Source organism: Rana temporaria, chromosome 9 (assembly GCF_905171775.1).
Source record: "Rana temporaria chromosome 9, aRanTem1.1, whole genome shotgun sequence".
Taxonomy (NCBI): domain Eukaryota; kingdom Metazoa; phylum Chordata; class Amphibia; order Anura; family Ranidae; genus Rana; species Rana temporaria.
The window spans coordinates 159,600,092-159,616,825 of record NC_053497.1 but is presented as its reverse complement, the minus strand read 5'-3'; the positions used below and the strand labels follow the sequence as shown (position 1 = coordinate 159,616,825).

The following is a 16,734-nucleotide window of genomic DNA, read 5'->3' as shown; positions in this document are numbered from 1 at the left end:
ACTGGTGACCATCTGGTCACCAGTCATCTCTATGCTTCCTGCCAGCGCCGGACGATTCGTTCTCCGGGCCCCCGATGGCACGGGAGAGCCCGGAGAAGCACCGGATGGCGGCGGGAGGGGGGGATGTCCCTCCCGCCGCCTGTAAGAACGATCTAGCGGCGGAATCGCCGCTATGATCGTTCTTACGTTGTGCAGAATCGCTGGCAGGAGAGAAGGATATCTGAATGATGCCTCTCGCTGCAGGCATCATTCAGATATCCACCCGGAAAGCCCATGACGTCATATGACGTCCTCCTGGATCGAGGAGGGGTTCCTGCCGCCGTCATTTCACAATGACGCGGTAAGGAAGTGGTTAATCAAGTCAGATCTGGTCATTGATCGGATTCACCGACTGCCCAAACCATCCCACCTCCAAAGTATGATCACTTTTATTCCTACTACACGGAATGTAAACATCCCTTGTAATAGAAAAAAGCATGACAGGTCCTCTTAAATATGAGATCTGGGGTCAAAAAGACAAAAAAAAAAAGTTTCTTTAAGACGCCGGGCGGGACTGACGTTTTGACGTCACTTCCGCCCAGCAGAGCTATGGGGACGGGTGGGGGCGATTTTTCCCTCACTCGATTCCCCAGTCAGCAGCCGAGCACACCTGAATCTCCTAAGCCGCTACCGACGGCTCCGGTAAGCGGCGGAGGGCGCGGGAGAGTGGCGGGAGGCGCGGGAGAGTGGCGGGAGGGGGGGCCCTCTCCCTCCGCCGATAACAGCTATCTCGCGTTGAATGCGCCACGGAGACCGCCGTTATCGTTAACAGAACCGCTCACACTAAAGATGGATACCTCGGTTGTGGCAGCAGCTGCTGCCGTTACCGAGATATCCATCTTTAAAGTGAGGCCATATATAGTCGTACAGCGGTTTGGAAGTGGTTAAAGATACGCTGGGTTTCCTCAGCGTAAGCCAGCGTAGGTGTTAGTGGGCGTGAGCCATGCTAATGAGGTGTGACCCCATGCAAATGATGAGGCAAGCGCCATAGAAGCCGTCCCATGGCCGCATCCCTGTGCGCTTTCTCAGAATCATGTCGGAACTACTCCCTAAGATACGACGGATCACTGCCTACGACGTGAACGTAACCTACGCCCAGCCCTATTCATGTACAACGTAAACGACATAAGATACGACGGCTTGTGTTCCCTGGTCCATACCTTTGCATGAGTTGCGCCTCCTATATGGGGAAGAACTTTACGCCGGACGTACGACTTACGCAAACTGAGTATATTATGCGCCAGGCGCAAGTACGTTCATGAATCGGCGTATCTCCCTCATTTGCATATGTGCATAGAAAATCAATGGGAGCGGCAAATGTGCCCAGCGTAAATATGCGCCCACGATACGCCGGCGTAGGAAAGTTACGTCGACTGGATGAAGCCTATTTTTAGGCGTATCTCAGATTGTGGGCACGGCACATAGATACGACGGTGCATACTTACACGGTGTATCTCGAGATACGTCAGCGTAAGTGCTTTGGGAATCTGGGCCATAGCGTTTTGCTTTTAGACCAAAAAGCATCTTCTTCCACATGTTTGCTGTGTTCCCCACATGGCTTCTCACAAAATGCAAATGGAACATCTAAATGCTCTCCTTGTCTGGCCTATCAGTTTAGATGGATGGCCATGTCTTGGTAGGTTTGCAGTTGTGCCATACGCTTTCCATTTTCAGATGATGTATTGAACAGTGCTCTGTGAGATGTTCAAAGCTTGGGATATTTTAACCGCTTGACAACGGCTTCCTGCAGATATACATCAGCAGAATGGCACGGCTGCGCAAAGCAACACAAACCCCTGCCCTGAGTTCCGTAACCGTGTCAGCCAGACCTGCGGACTCAATGTCCGCCGGTGTCCCACAATCATGTCACGGAGCTACAGAACGGGGGGATGCCTGTATAAACAAGGTATTTCCCTGTTCTGTCTTGTGACAGGACACTGATCTACTGCTCCATGTCATCTGGAAGCCCATCCCCCCACAGTTAGAATCACTCCCTAGGATACACTTAGCCCCTTCCTCGGCCCCTAGTGGTTAACCCCTTCCCTACCAGTGTCATTTACACAATAATCAGTGCATTTTTATAGCACTGATTGCTGTATAAATGACAATGGTCCCAAAATAGCATCAAAGTGGCTGATGTGTCCCCCATACCCATACCACACAAATAATTTTTTGTCTGTGCAATGTTTATGGTATTTAATTACGTGTTGGTCCATATAATTCAGTATTACTATTTTTGGTCACACCAGTAAAATCAGCCTCAAGAGGTTTAATCACCCGGACGTCATTATTCATCAATAGACGTTTGGATAGTGCAGATGTTATACACGTTAGCATTTTGCTACATTTATATTATTATATTCTTGTGATTTTTTCCAATGATGATATGTAAATGACTCGGTGCCCAAGACCTTTATGTTTGGATTATACCAGGATTATACTATGTCTTTACGATCTTATTCTCATACACATTTTAATTTAAATTTTGACACTTTAGTAAATAAATAATAGTATACATTGGGGTAGATCCACCTACATCGGCGCATATATAGACCGGCGTAGCGCATCTCATTTACGTTACGCCGGCTCAACTTAGAGAGGCAAGTACCGTATCCTCATAGTATTTGCACCCACTTTGCGCGGCGCAACGTAAATTCCGAGGCGTAAGCCGGCGTAATTGAAAGTGGGAAGGAAGTGGGGCGTGTGTTCCATTGAAATGAGCCGTGACCCCATGCAAATGAAGGGTCCGAACGGACGGCGCATGCGCAATGAAGCTGACTATGTTCAGCGCCTCTCTGCGCATGCTCAGAACTCGGCCCGGCGTTATCAGTGAGATAGGAACTAGGCCCGGCGTAATTAGTGAGATACGCCCAGGGCATAAATGCGCCCAGACATGTGCCCATCCAGTGCAAAAGTACATCTTCTTGTTTCCCCCCCTGAAGCAAGGTGCTTTTGTTCTGTTGTTTGTAGGTGTTTGTCGGTGTGTGTTTTTTGGAGCCATGTCAGCAGCTCGTAAAAAGAGGAAGCTGAATTACTTCCCACAGGAGAGGGCTATTATTGTCAGGGCCATGACCCAATATGATAGGTACCTCCATGGGCCAGAGATTGCCAACACCACCGCGGCCAGGAGGAGGGAGATCCTGCAACTGATAGCAGACAATGTCAATGCATTGGGGAGTGAGGCCAGGACCCCCAATGAGATCTTAAAGGGGTGGTTCACCCTAAAAACGACTTTTTTTTATTACAATGGCCCCCCACATTACAATACGATTAAGGCTCTTATTATTTTTTTGAAGCTGTACATACCTTTGTACAGCATATTCACCCGTTGCGAGTCCCGCGGGAGTGGGCATTCCTCACATGTCTGTGATTGACATTTTGACCAAAAACGAGCCCCCCCCGTCGCGTAAGCCGCGTCACGATTGGCGAAAGGAGCCGAACGGCGATGCGCATGCGCAGTATAGCGCCGACTCGCCGTTCGGCTCCTTTCGCCAATGGTTGACGCGGCTTACGCGACGGGGGGGAGCTCGTTTTTGGTCAAAATGTCAATCACAGACATGTGAGGAACGCCCACTCCCTCGGGACTCGCAACGGGTGAATAGGCTGTACAAAGGTATGTACAGCTTCAAAAAAATAATAAGAGCCTTAATCGTATTGTAATGTGGGGGGCCATTGTAATAAAAAAAGTAGTTTTTAGGGTGAACCACCCCTTTAAAGAAGATCAATGATCTCAGGGGCGTCATCCGAGGTAAGCTGGCCAAGACCACTCATGCCTGGGGCACTGGAGGGGGAACATCAACCACTCTCAGCTCAGTGCTGAGGAGCGGGTGGTTGCCCAGTGCCTCCACAGGCATCAAGTGGAGGGAGTTCCTGGATTTGACCCCATTGAGGAGGCCTTGAAGACAGGTAAGTGTGTTTTATTTCCTATCTGGTGTGTAGCTATGTGTGGGGGGGAAGGGAACATGTGACAAGTGTGTGGATCCTCCAACATGTGAATGTTTTGTGTCATCCACAGATGTGCAGGAGGGTGCTGGGCCATCTGGCCAGTCCCACAGCCTCCCCCGGACCATGAGTCTGAGGCAGACCCCCAGGCAAGTCAGGAGTCATCTGTGGAGGGGAGTGGCCACAGGCTCTCCTCAGGAGGTTGAGGAGGAGGAGGTGCTGAGTGCCAATGAGGTCCTTCTCCATTTGGAGGAGGCTTTCCCTATGCCTGGCACCAGTCAGGCCTCCATCAGGGGTAGCCCCTCCCCCAACAAGGCTTCCCCCCCAGGGGTCTCCCCTACTCCTAGGCCCCAAGCCACATCAGGAGCCAGGAAGGCGACCAGGAAGACAAGGGGGTGGCAGAAGTTCTGCCTGAAAACCTGCGGAGGGACCAGACCCGCCATCTGGGTCAGGTTGCCCAGTGTATGGAGCACATGTCAGACAGCATGGCCTCCATAAAGGAGTCTGTGCAGGATGTGGCATGCAACTCCTCGGCTGTGATAACCTGCATGATTGACCTGCAGACCACCACAGCAGGCGTTGGGTCAGGAGGTGCGCGCCCTGACCAAGGCTGTCCCGGGCCAACACGGCAGCCATCCAGGCGGGGGTGAGGCTGCAGGAGGACACCAATGTGGTCCTCACCCGCATCGCCCTGGCGTTGGAGGGCAGGCCGCCAGGTGGGCAGAGACCAGGGGATTCTCCTCCTTCTCCTGATTTCCCCCCCCCCCAAGAGTCTCCCCTGAGTAGCCGGGGGCCGGGGCCGTGGCCGCCGCCGCAGCGCCGGTAGTTTTTTTTGTTTTTTATTTTTTACTCAGGTTATGAGTGTTTTAGGTTTCTTTGTTATTTTACTCATGTTATGAGTTCTTATAATTTATTGTAGCCCAGGCAGGATACAGTGTGACTGATGTATGAATGTGGGGGTGACATTCCTGCCGGAAAAGGGGTGTCACCCTCGGTTGTGGTGAGAAGGGATCCCCAGGACCAGGGAGAAGTGATCCCCAGGTCCGTGTGAATGCGGTATGAATGTCGTGCAACATAATTGGAGCCTTAGCGCGGCGTTGCTGCTCACAAGTCCAGAATGGTGGACTTGGGCTAATCCAATTTGATGTGGATGTGGGGTGTGTGTGCTAGGGACCACAGTGTGTGCATGCGTGCATTCTCCTTGTGCCATGATTAATGTGTGGGTTTAATGTGCAAAGATGCCTACTGCGAGGCATCTCCTGACTGCTGTTCCCTCAGAAGACGGGGTAGCCTCGGTTATGGGGGGATTGTCTGGTTCGGGGTCAGGTCATCGCGTATGTCAATCTCCAGGCCCTTTCTCACAGCGTAGTTTTGCAAACACAAAGTTTGGGGAATACAACAGGGTACCCCCAAACTTATCCAGGCATCGGAAACGGGACTTCAGGAGGCCAAAGGTGCGTTCCACCACTCCACGGGTACGTGCGTGTGCATCATTGTATCTTTCCTCTCTGGTGTTTGGGGATCCTGGAATGGAGTCATGAGATGGGGCCCAAGTGCATATGCAGAGTCAACTGGAAGGGAAAAGACAGGAGGATGTTAGTCGTGCATGTGCCCCCTTGTGATGTCTGCATCATGGGGGTGCACAGACATGCCTGACACCCATGTCACTCTCCAACCAGCCAGCTGTCCCCATACACGTCTGAATGAATGAAGAACTTATATAGCGCGGCAACATGCGAACTAAATCGCCTCTGGGCGCTTGTTGTTCCTGTCTCCTTTGATATCAAAAGAGATGAGTTTTGATTTTTCTCCTGAATGCTAAGTGGTTTTCCTCCAACCAAATGCTGGTTGGTAAAGACGTTCCATAGTCCTGGGACCTTGGACCGCGAATCTTCTTTCTCCTTTGACTTGTAATTGGCTTTGGGTATTTGAAGCAGGTTTTGGTTGGTGGATCGCAGAACGCGATTGGCGTTGTGAGCTTTTATTTTAGCGCATAGATAATGGGGAGCATTCCCATGGATACATCTATGCGTTAGACAGAGTGCTTTATAAAACAATTCTGTCTTTTACTGGCAACTAATGAAGGGCTCTCAGTGAAGGTGAGATTGATTCCCAAGGCTTTTCCCAGTCACTAGTCTGGCGGCCGTATTTTGAACGACTTGCAGACGAGCGATTTGGTACTTTGGGAGGCCGAGGTAAAGGGCGTTTGCATAATCCAGTTTGGAGTTCACATTTGCTCCCACCACGGCCGCTATGTTCTTCTTTGGAATAAAAGAAGTGAGTTTGCGTAGTAGGCGCAGCAGATGGTGGAGATCCGCTGACTACTGACCCTATTTGTGCGTCCATTGTCATGTAGGAGTCGAAGATGACCCCAAGACTTTTGACTTTGCGCTAGGGGTGATGATTTTGCCCAGAATGGGCGGGGGTATCCAAGTTGTTGCAGGTTGAGTCATACGCTTGGCGCGAAACAGGAGAAGTTCTGTTTTCGCTCCGTTGAGTTTAAGATAACTCTTTGTCATCCAGTTCTCTATCAAATAGAGGCATGTATCTAGATTGAGGTGGTGATCCTTTTGTTGCAAATGCGGAAATATAGTTGCGTGCCGTCTGCATATGAGTGATAAAGCAGTTTTTTGGCTGCTAATGATTTTAAAAGAGGACGAAGATAGATGTTAAACAGTATCGGCGATAGAGGCGATCCTTGAGAGACTCCGTGCGATAACGTGCGTTTCTCAGAAGTGAAAGGTCCCAATTTCACTGTTTGTGATCGGTTTTCCAAAAAAGAGGAGAACCAAGATAAATCACCTTCTGTGACTTTGGCTACTCCTGCTAGCCGAGTCAGTAATAGTTTGTGGTCTACAGTGTCAAAGGCAGTGCTTAGGTCCAGCAGAACCAGGAGACAAGATTCTCCTTCGTCTGCGGCCTCGAGAGCGTCGTCCCATATTTTGAGCAATGCAGTTTCCGTACCGTGTCCGGGGCGGAAACCCGATTGAAATGGATCAACGTAGGTTATGGGTATCTAGATGCTGTTGCAGCTGTTGTACCACTACTTTCTCCATTACCTTGGAAAGAACGTTTAGGCCTGTTATGGGATGGCGATGAAGTGGGTTTCTTCAAGATCGGTTGGATTATGCCCTCTTTCAACTGGGAGGGCACTATGCCCTCCTTGAAAGAGTGTTTATAAGCTGCGTGATAGGAGGTGCCAGGATGTCGGCGCATTCCTTCAGCAGTTTGGTGGGAATGATATCATTTGGCGCTGTGCTGTTCGCAAAGTACCGATGATATTTTAGTGGCATCAATGGAAATGGGTTCTAGAGTGAACTTTCCTGATTGTGGTGAATTTCTGTGGGTGGTGTGTGAGTAATTGCGGGGGGGGGGGTGAGGGGGGTATTGTTTTGCTGAATGCTTTCCCGGATTCCCTCAATTTTATTAATGAAGTAATCCGACAATTCACTGCAAAATTCTTGGGTGTCCGAATTGGGGGGCTTCAAGACAGACGGGATTCATGTCTGAGTGACCATCTTGAAGAGTTCGTGTGGGGCGGTTTAGGGCGCTATTGATAGCCTTGGAAAAAAAAAAAATCTTGGCTTTGAAAATTTCTTTGTGGTAATTTCTTGTTGTGGCCTTGTAGATGGTGAGGTTTTCTTCTGAGGAGCTTCTTTTCCAGGCGGCTTCCGCCCTTCTGCGCTCTTGCTTCAATACTGACAGCTGGTGTTAACCAGCTTGAGGTGTTTTTCCGGATGCAGGTTTTCCGTTTCGGCGCTATTAAGTCGGCTGACTGTAATAGGGCGTGTGTTTATGGCATCTAGTGTTTCTAAGGCCGTTTGATGAGGTCGAATTGTTTTTACTTTTTCCCTTAATGTGGTTTGAAGAGTTCCGAATGGAGCTTCTTCTGACATCTAGTCCAGTGTGTTGTCATTGGTTTTGATGTTTTTGTTAAGGGGGGGGAATTTGGAAATTGTGAATTTAATTGCATGGTGATCTGTCCATGGCAACGGTTCATTTTCCAAAATGTTTATTTCCAGATTTTGTCTGAAAATGAGATCGAGCGTGTGACCTGAAGTATGTGTGGGCCCACATACTAATTGCTGTAGCCCTAATCCTTCCAGGTGGTCAATACAGGCATCGGCCACGGGGTTTTGTGAGGAGTTGGGCCCAAAGGTTTAAAATCCCCGAGCAGCAAAAAGTGTTTGCTGTAAGGCCGTGTACACACCAGCAAACATGTACGATGAAACCGGTCCGCCGGACCGTTTTCACCGTACATGTCTGCCCGGGGCTTTCTGTACGATGGCTGTACTAACCATCGTACAGAAAGCCGCGCGTAAACAATACGCGGGGCGTGTCCGCGCGTCGATGACGGCGGTGTCGCCGCGACAATGACGCGGCGACGTGGGCGGGCCTGCCAGTTAAATGCTTCCACACATGCGTCAAAGTCATTCGACGCATGCGAGGGATGGCGGGCGCTCGGACATGTACGGTAGGTCTGTACAGACGACCGAACATGTCCGAGCGGGCAGGATTCCAGCGGATTGTTTTAAAACAAGTCCAGGAATATTTGTCCGCTGGGAAAAGGTCCGGCGGGCAAATGTTTGCTGGAATCCTGCACGCTCGTGCCTACACACGACCGAACATGTCTGCTGAAACTGGCCCGCAGACCAGTTTCAGCAGACATGTTTGGTCATCTGTACGGGGCCTTAAGGGTGTAAGTGGAGATAAACTCCGTCAATGATGGCAGAAACTGCGATTTTGGGCCAGGTGGTCTGTAGCAAAGTAGAATACGGGCGGTCTCCTGAGAATTTGTTTGTAGTTGCAGAGTAAGGGTTTCCATGAATAGAAGGGGCTTTGAAGGACTGGTTTAGTGATCGCGAGGTGATTCTTGTGATCACCGCCAGGCCTCCTCCTCTTTGCCCAATTCTGTTTTCGGTTATAATACGATAGTTTTCAGGCACCAGTTCTCCGAGAATGGTGTTACAGTCGGCTGTGAGCCAGCTCTCTGTAATAAAGAGGCAGTCTCAGGCTCCGTACACACGAGAGGATCCATCCGCTGAAAAATCTCAGCGGATCGGTTTCAGCGGATAGATCCCCTGGTGTGTACGTTCCAGCGGATATTTATCCGTGGATATTTCCGATTTCCAGCAGATAAAAATTTGTTAGCATGCTAACAAATGAGTTGAGCTCTGTCATTTCAAAGCCACTGTATCTAATATTTAGGGACTCATTAAAGACAGGAATAGTCACCACTGGATTGGCGCAGGGCCAATGTGGTGCCCATATTTAAAAAGGGAACAAAGTCTTTACCAAGTAACTATAGACCTGTTAGTTTAACTTCTATAGTTGGGAAGATACTGGAACGTTTAATAAAAGACCACATGGATGAGTTCTTGCTGGAAAAAAACTATTTAAGCAGCAGACAACATGGATTCATGAAAGACAGAAGTTGTCAGACAAACCTGATTTCCTTTTATGAAGAGGTAAGTAAAACCCTGGACAGAGGCGTGGCTGTGGACGTGATATATTTGGATTTTGCAAAAGCGTTCGATACAGTTCCGCACACACGGCTCATGTGTAAGGTAAGGTCTACAGGATTGGATATATCAGTTTGTAAATGGATAGAAAACTGGCTGAAAGACAGAATTCAGAGAGTCGTGGTTAATGATTCTTACTCTGAATGGTCCAAGGTTATCAGTGGTGTACCCCAAGGTTCAGTGCTGGGACCCTTACTTTTCAATATATTTATAAATGATATTGGGTCTGAGATCAAAAGTAACATTTCTGTCTTTGCAGATGACACCAAGCTATGCAGTGGAAATAACGTCCTTACAGGATGTCTCCAATTTACAAGCCGACCTCAATGCTCTGTCTGATTGGGCGACTAAGTGGCAGATGAGGTTTAATGTAGATAAATGTAAAGTTATGCACTTGGGGGCTAAGAATATGCATGCATCATACATACTAGGGGAGTACAACTGGGGGGATCTGTAGTGGAGAAGGATCTGGGGGTTTTAGTTGATCATAAGCTCAATAATGGCATGCAATGCCAAGCTGCGGTTTCCAAAGCGAGCAAAGTCCTTTCTTGTATTAAGAGAGGTATGGACTCCAGAGACAGAGATATAATTTTGCCCCTGTACAAATCATTAGTAAGACCTCATCTGGAATATGCAGTTCAGTTTTGGGCACCAGTTCTCAAAAAGGATATAGGAGAACTGGAGGAAAGTGCAGAGAAGAGCAACCAAACTGATAAGAGGCATGGAGGAGCTCAGCTATGAGGAAAGATTAGAGGAACTGAATTTATTCACTCTTGAGAAGAGGAGAATAAGGGGGGATATGATCAACATGTACAAATATATAAGAGGTCCATACAGTGAACTTGGTGTTGAGTTATTCACTTTACGGTCATCACTGAGGACAAGGGGGCACTCTTTACGTCTAGAGGAAAAGAGATTTCACCTCCAAATACGGAAAGGTTTTTTTCACGGTAAGAGCTGTGAAAATGTGGAACAGACTCCCTCCAGAGGTGGTTCTGGCCAGCTCAGTAGATTGCTTTAAGAAAGGCCTGGATTCTTTCCTAAATGTACAGAATATAACTGAGTACTAAGATTTGTAGGTAAAGTTGATCCAGGGTAAATCCGATTGCCTCTCGGGGGATCAGGAAGGAATTTTTTCCCCTGCTGTAGCAAATTGGATCATGCTCCGCTGGGGTTTTTTGCCTTCCTCTGGATCAACTGTGGGTATGGAGTTGGGTGTATAGGATTTTACTGTGTTTTTTATTTTGTTTTTTTGTTTTTTGTGGTTGAACTGGATGGACTTGTGTCTTTTTTCAACCTGACTAACTATGTAACTATGTAACTATGTAACAAATCTATCCGCTGGAATCGGCTCCAGCGGATCGATCCGGTGGTCTGTACAGACTCACCGGATCGATCCGTCCGAACCCGTCCCTCGCATGCGTCGTAATGATTCGACGCATGCGTGGATTTCCTTATATGACTGCGTCACGCACGTCGCCGCGTCATCATCGCGGCGACGGCGCGACACGTCACCGCGGTTGAATTCCGCGCAGATTTGGATCCGATGGTGAGTACATGCCAACGGATCCAAATCCACCAGAGGATTTATCCGCGGATACGGTCTGGAGGACCGTATCCGTGGATCAATCCTATCGTGTGTACCAGGCCTAAGTCGTGTTGTAAAATGAAATCGTGGATTTCTAGTCTGTGTTTTACTGCCGATCTTGTGTTGATTAAAGCACATAATATGTGCTTAGGCTTGGGTAAATGGCTGAGATTGTTGACAGTCGATCGTCGATCGATTCTCAATAATCGCTCAATTCTTAGGACTTTTTTGGTGATGGCTGGTAGTATTGCGGCAAAACGCCTCAGACCCCATATCGTTTCTGCGGAATATTGCAGATTAACCATGGTCGCCAGGGTTGGGGGGGGGGATTTTTTTAGGGTGATGGAGGGAAGATTAACTTAATCCTCCCTCCTGGCTTTGGTCCAGAGGAAGGCAAAAAAAACCTGGCCAAGCTGTGCCAATATGCTATGGCTGGGGAAAAAATTCCTTCCTGACCCCTTGACAGGCGATCAGCAAAGCCCTGGATCAAGTTCAGATTGTATTAAGAGGGGGGGAGTGGGGATGAGGGGTATCCTTGTTGCTGGGTGTAGCAAGATGGCCACCAATCAGGCAGCAGGAACCAGGCTGGGGCTATCTTTTGGTGGATCTGTGTAATGCTCAGTCGTTGCCCGTGGAAGACAGGTATCCTTCAGGGGTAAGGGGGGGAGGGGGGTTCTGGGCAGTTTGGTGGAAGATTGCCGGGTGTGGGAAGCGGCGCACCGCTAGGCCGCGGGTGAAGCCGCGGTCTTTCCTAGATCGCGGCTACCGCGGTTCTCCACAGGCCGGCGCGGATGTCCAGAGAAGCGCTGAAAAAACGGCCGGAGGTTTAGGCGGGAAGGTGGTGGGGGGATGCCTTGATGGTAATGTGGGGGTATAGAAGAGGGGGGTAAGGAGAAGGGGAGAGCCGAACTAACTGGGTTGCTGTGGCGGCTTGTCCTGAAAAGGACGGCCGCCAACGATCCAGTAGATGGCCCTGAGAGCAGGGGCTTACCTGTAGGCTTCCCTATGGAGAGGAAGAAGGAGGAAGCCAGGGGGCATCAGGGTGGGCCGGGGGAAGCCAGATGGAAAGTCTGCGGTGGAGATCTGACAAGCAGAGGCCGGGGAGAGCAGATAGCAGTGACAGGGAGTTGGATCAGGCTGAAGCTGAAGCTGGGGGTGGAAACCCTGCCTGTCTGGCTCCAGGAGCCGTACGTCCTACTGCTAGGATCCGTACGCCGATTACAACTGGAGCTCAGTTCTAGCCCTGGGGAGGAGTCACTCTTTCAGACTCAATCTGTTGGGATGGGGCTTTGACGGTATATGTAGCTGTCGTGGCTGGACCCTGGGTGTTTGGCACGGACGTGCCATATGAGGCATTGGGCATCGGCTATCACCTGTACGTTGATGGAATGCCAGTGCTTACGATTGCGGTATAGGTGCTCTGTGTCACTGGGGCCGTAGTGCCACATGGGTGCAATCAATGGCCCCCACGGTGCGTGGGAATCTGGCAATTCTGTAGAAATAACGCATTGCCTTCACCCGCAGATGCTCCTGGGTGGGTCTGATGATTTGATTGGCCATGCATCTGAGGATTGCGGGAACAACCTGGTGCACACATCTGCTAATGGAGGATTGTGCCATCCCAGCCACAACTCCACTTTCACGCTGAAACAAGCCACTGGCAAGGAAATGCAGTGTTTGCCAGGACCTTGACCAGTGGCTCTACTGCATGTGAGCGGTTGTGTCTGGCTGGTGATGTCATCTTTCAGGGTTTGTGGTTAATTCCAGGATGGCAGTAGGGCTGAATCTGAAGATGTGATACACCTCCGAATCACCCATGCCAAAGACGTTTATGCGCGGTCGGTAGATCCTCTCCCGTGCCCTCCTCCTTCTGTGCGCATCTAAAGCCAGTAGTATAGCTATGACCATGGATGCCCCTGGCATGTTGGCATACAGATTGTTGTTCTGCAAGTGTGGCTGCTCAGCTCGTCCCTAACGGTGCTGCTGAAGCTGACCTGCACACGTCTGGTGCAAAGTTAAAGCTGCTTTTATGAGGGGTAACTTTAGACCGGATGTACAGCTTACACGCATAGTGCGTAGCCTGTGCCGGACAAACGTACTTTTGTGGATCGCCGTATCTCCCTCATTTGCATATTTGCATAGCAAAACATATACAAGATACGCCGGCGTAAGTGCTTTGTGGATCTGCCCCAATATATGTACACTTGAATTTCTTTTTACTTTATTATATTATGCACGGCGGTTTGCCACCCCTGCTCTATAACATCTACACAGACTAAATCATATATGCTGATTTGTGTTATTTTTTCTTTAACAGAAAATGTATGTTTATTTTTAATCAAAGAATTGTAGCAGAAATTGGCCTGAGAAGGAAGGTAGTGAAAGTGTCCGTATTGAAGTGCATAAAGTTGAACTTAATGTAGCACTTTATTGATCAATACATAATAAAAGGAACTCAGTTTTAATACAGGCAATACAAATAACTGCAATTGATTTATTTGGTATAAGATTTTTGCAATTCCCTGGATAGCAGAATAGGAAAAGCAGTACAAGGTTCATATGTTAAAGATTATGCTGATAAAAGGAAAGGGCAGGATGAGAGAGGGGTATGAGCTAATCAGTCTGTGTCACAGGCTGGGGATAAGAGAGAGGGCATGTAAGTAACAGCTGTAGAGAAAATTCTGCTAGACAGGGCTGTGCTATATGTCAGAGCTGTCAGGACTAGATGGACAGAAATGCAAATCCTTTAGGCCAATAAAGCAGCTCCCTTAAATGTATATTATCAGTGTATTTAGCTGTTTGCCTGGAGTTCCACTTTAAGCATCTCAATTTCTCTACAAATGTTGGCTAATTTTATTATTTTGGCAAGGATTTAGCAAAGTGCTGGGGATTATAATTCATACTAACATAATGCACGTCATTTTGGTTTATAAACCTTACATTCATTTTTAGAAATCCTCCCACTATATACCCAATTATACATTTGATCTATTGAGCCTAGTCTAGGGACAGTGCAAGTGATGGGCCTATGTGGATTATGTTGCCTTTGTCCACAACCCTACCCAGGCACCAGCCATCCCATGGCTGTCTGAATTGAGAAACAGTTTTTTTGGAGGGATATCTCTTATTGGTTAAATACTTGACTATATGGGCAGATCCAGATTTACTGCCAAGCCACAGCCTAGGGCAGCATGCGGGGCAGGAGTGGCTGCTAAAAGCTAATTGATAGCATGCATTTTTTTGTAGAGGTCCTAGTTCAGCTTCCCTTTGCTCCTGTGATTCATGGCATACACTGCTCGTCCACTGTGTACTCCACCACTTATCTAACTGTAAATGCTTGGGGTACATTTAAATTTACAGCAAGTGGAATAGTTATAAAAGAGAAGGGCAAACAATAAATTGAAAAGGTGAAGGAAACGGTTTCTTTCTTTGTGTTTTTCTCTCTCCACCCCACTCTTTCAAATGCTACAACTAGGGTAGACACCTGGTGTGTTTTTTGCCAGTCTTGCCAATAAAAATGGTTAAGGGGGAAATGATCAAAATGTATAAATACATAAGGGGTCCATATAGTGAACTTGGTGTTGAGTTTTTCACTTTTTTTTTTTTTGGAATTAAAATGATTTATTCGTTAACATTATAAGTGGCCGTTTCTGCATAGAGAAGACAGGTTTCATTTTAAGGGCAGAAGGAAAAATACACATCCTAAAGACCTCACTGAGCACTTGCCAGATGAGAAGGTGGAACCTAAATCGCCATGTATGCCACCAGACTCCAATCTTGCATGCCCTGAAATTGTGGAGCTACTAGCTACTGCTTAAAATGTCACTCAAAAGCAGTCTCTTGGCTTTTTCTTACACAGCGTGCAACTTTCCTTTTAAATTCTCCATTACGGTCTTCTCTCCACTCTTTTGCTGCATCAACGTTGGCTGGGGAGTCTCCATTGGGATCTGCTAGCATAGAAATTACACTTATAATGGTGTCCACCGTATGAATAGGAAGCCAGCGCTCATCTGGTTTTTCATAGCCATACTTATCCTCTCCCGGCTCATGAAGAATGGAAAATACACATCCTAAAGACCTCACTGAGCACTTGCCAGATGAGAAGGTAGAACCTAAATCAAACCTAAATTTAAAGTCATCACAGAGAACAAGGGGCACTCTTTACGTCTAAAGAAAAAAAGATTTAATCTCCAAATATGGAAAGGTTTCTTCACAATAAGAGCTGTGAAAATGTGGAATAGACTCCCCTCCAGAGGTGGTTCTTTCCATCTCAGTAGATTGCTTTAAAAAAGGCCTGGATTCTTTCCTTAATGTACATAATATAACATTTATACGTAAGTTGATCCAGAGAAAATCTGATTGCCTCTCAAGGGATCAGGAAGCAATTTTTTCCCCTGCTGTTACAAATTGGATCATGCTTTGCTGGGGTGTTTTGCCTTCAGCCCTGTACACATGGACCAGAATCTCGTCAGTTTTTCCCGACGAGATTCTTGGCAAGAATCTCTTGCAGCCTGAGTGAACAGACACTCCTTTCTAAAGAACCGTGGTTCTTTTGAAAGGCAAGAACGCTGTGACGTCATCGCGTACGACGAGCATGCGCTCGTTAAAATTCGATGCCGTCGGCGCCATCATGCTGCACCCTACTTATGCCTAGGAAGCTACCGCGCATGTGTCAAAGTCATTTCGAGCATGCGTGGGTTTCCACAGCGACAGGTAAGTATGCACACTTTCGGGTTTCTCAGCAGGAAATCTGCCGAGAATCTCACGACGAGAAAATAGAGAGAATGTTCTCTATTTTTCTTGTCTAGATTCTGGGCAGTTTTCTTGTTGAGAAACCCGAAAGCCTCGTACACACACTTGCCGAGTAAACCGAGCGTGTGTGCGAGGCTTTACTCTGGATCAACTATGGGTGAAGGATTGTGTATATGGGATTGCATTATTTTTATTTTTTTAACTGGATGGACTTGTGTCTTTTTTCAACCCGACTAACTATGGTAGTATGTAACACCCTAACTTTACATCATCACTGTTCTCCAAACATCTTTACTGTTTACAAATTCATCCCTGTGTCTTCCCTTTATTCACACATATTTCACACATATTCCTGGTTGTTCAGAATGCTAATGATTCATTTATAAACATTATAATATATACGTACAGTACAGTGCTATACCTAAAACCCATTTGCATATACAAATAAATAATTACAAATGGTTAAAAAAACAGGTCCAACACTGTTAATAAACAATTATCTTCAAAATTATTCAGCAGTTCAATCAGACAAAATGTATTTACAAACAGGTTGGGGGAATGTGCAGGGAATGTTACAGTCAATACCTTTTCCTAAAGAACAGATGTTGCCAGGGAATGTACCTTTCACTAGCATTTTGTTTTCCAATTCAAAAGTATATTTTTTTAATATCTTTTAGAGTTCATCATAGAGTTTGAGGAAGATAATTTTGAACCTGGAATATGGCATGAACTAAAACGGGTTGGTGGAACTGAAAACTCAGCATACCTGGACCTTTCTCCTTATGTAAATTACCAGTTTCGAGTTATTGCAGTGAATGAGCTGGGACCAAGCAATGGAAGCAAGCCGTCAGACCGCATTAGGACACCAGAAGCAGGTGATAATCTCACATT

General features: G+C 47.5%; 1 protein-coding gene across 1 annotated transcript in view; it reads left to right on the top strand.

Moving 5' to 3' along the window:
• The window catches only part of LOC120914249 (neuronal cell adhesion molecule-like), a 507,806-nt gene that overhangs the window by 121,593 nt on the left and 369,479 nt on the right, over positions 1-16,734 (top strand). Inside the window, exon 4 of the mRNA XM_040324873.1 lies at positions 16,521-16,718. Within this exon, the coding sequence (XP_040180807.1) occupies positions 16,521-16,718 (198 nt within the window). The remainder of the gene's footprint in view (positions 1-16,520; positions 16,719-16,734) is intronic.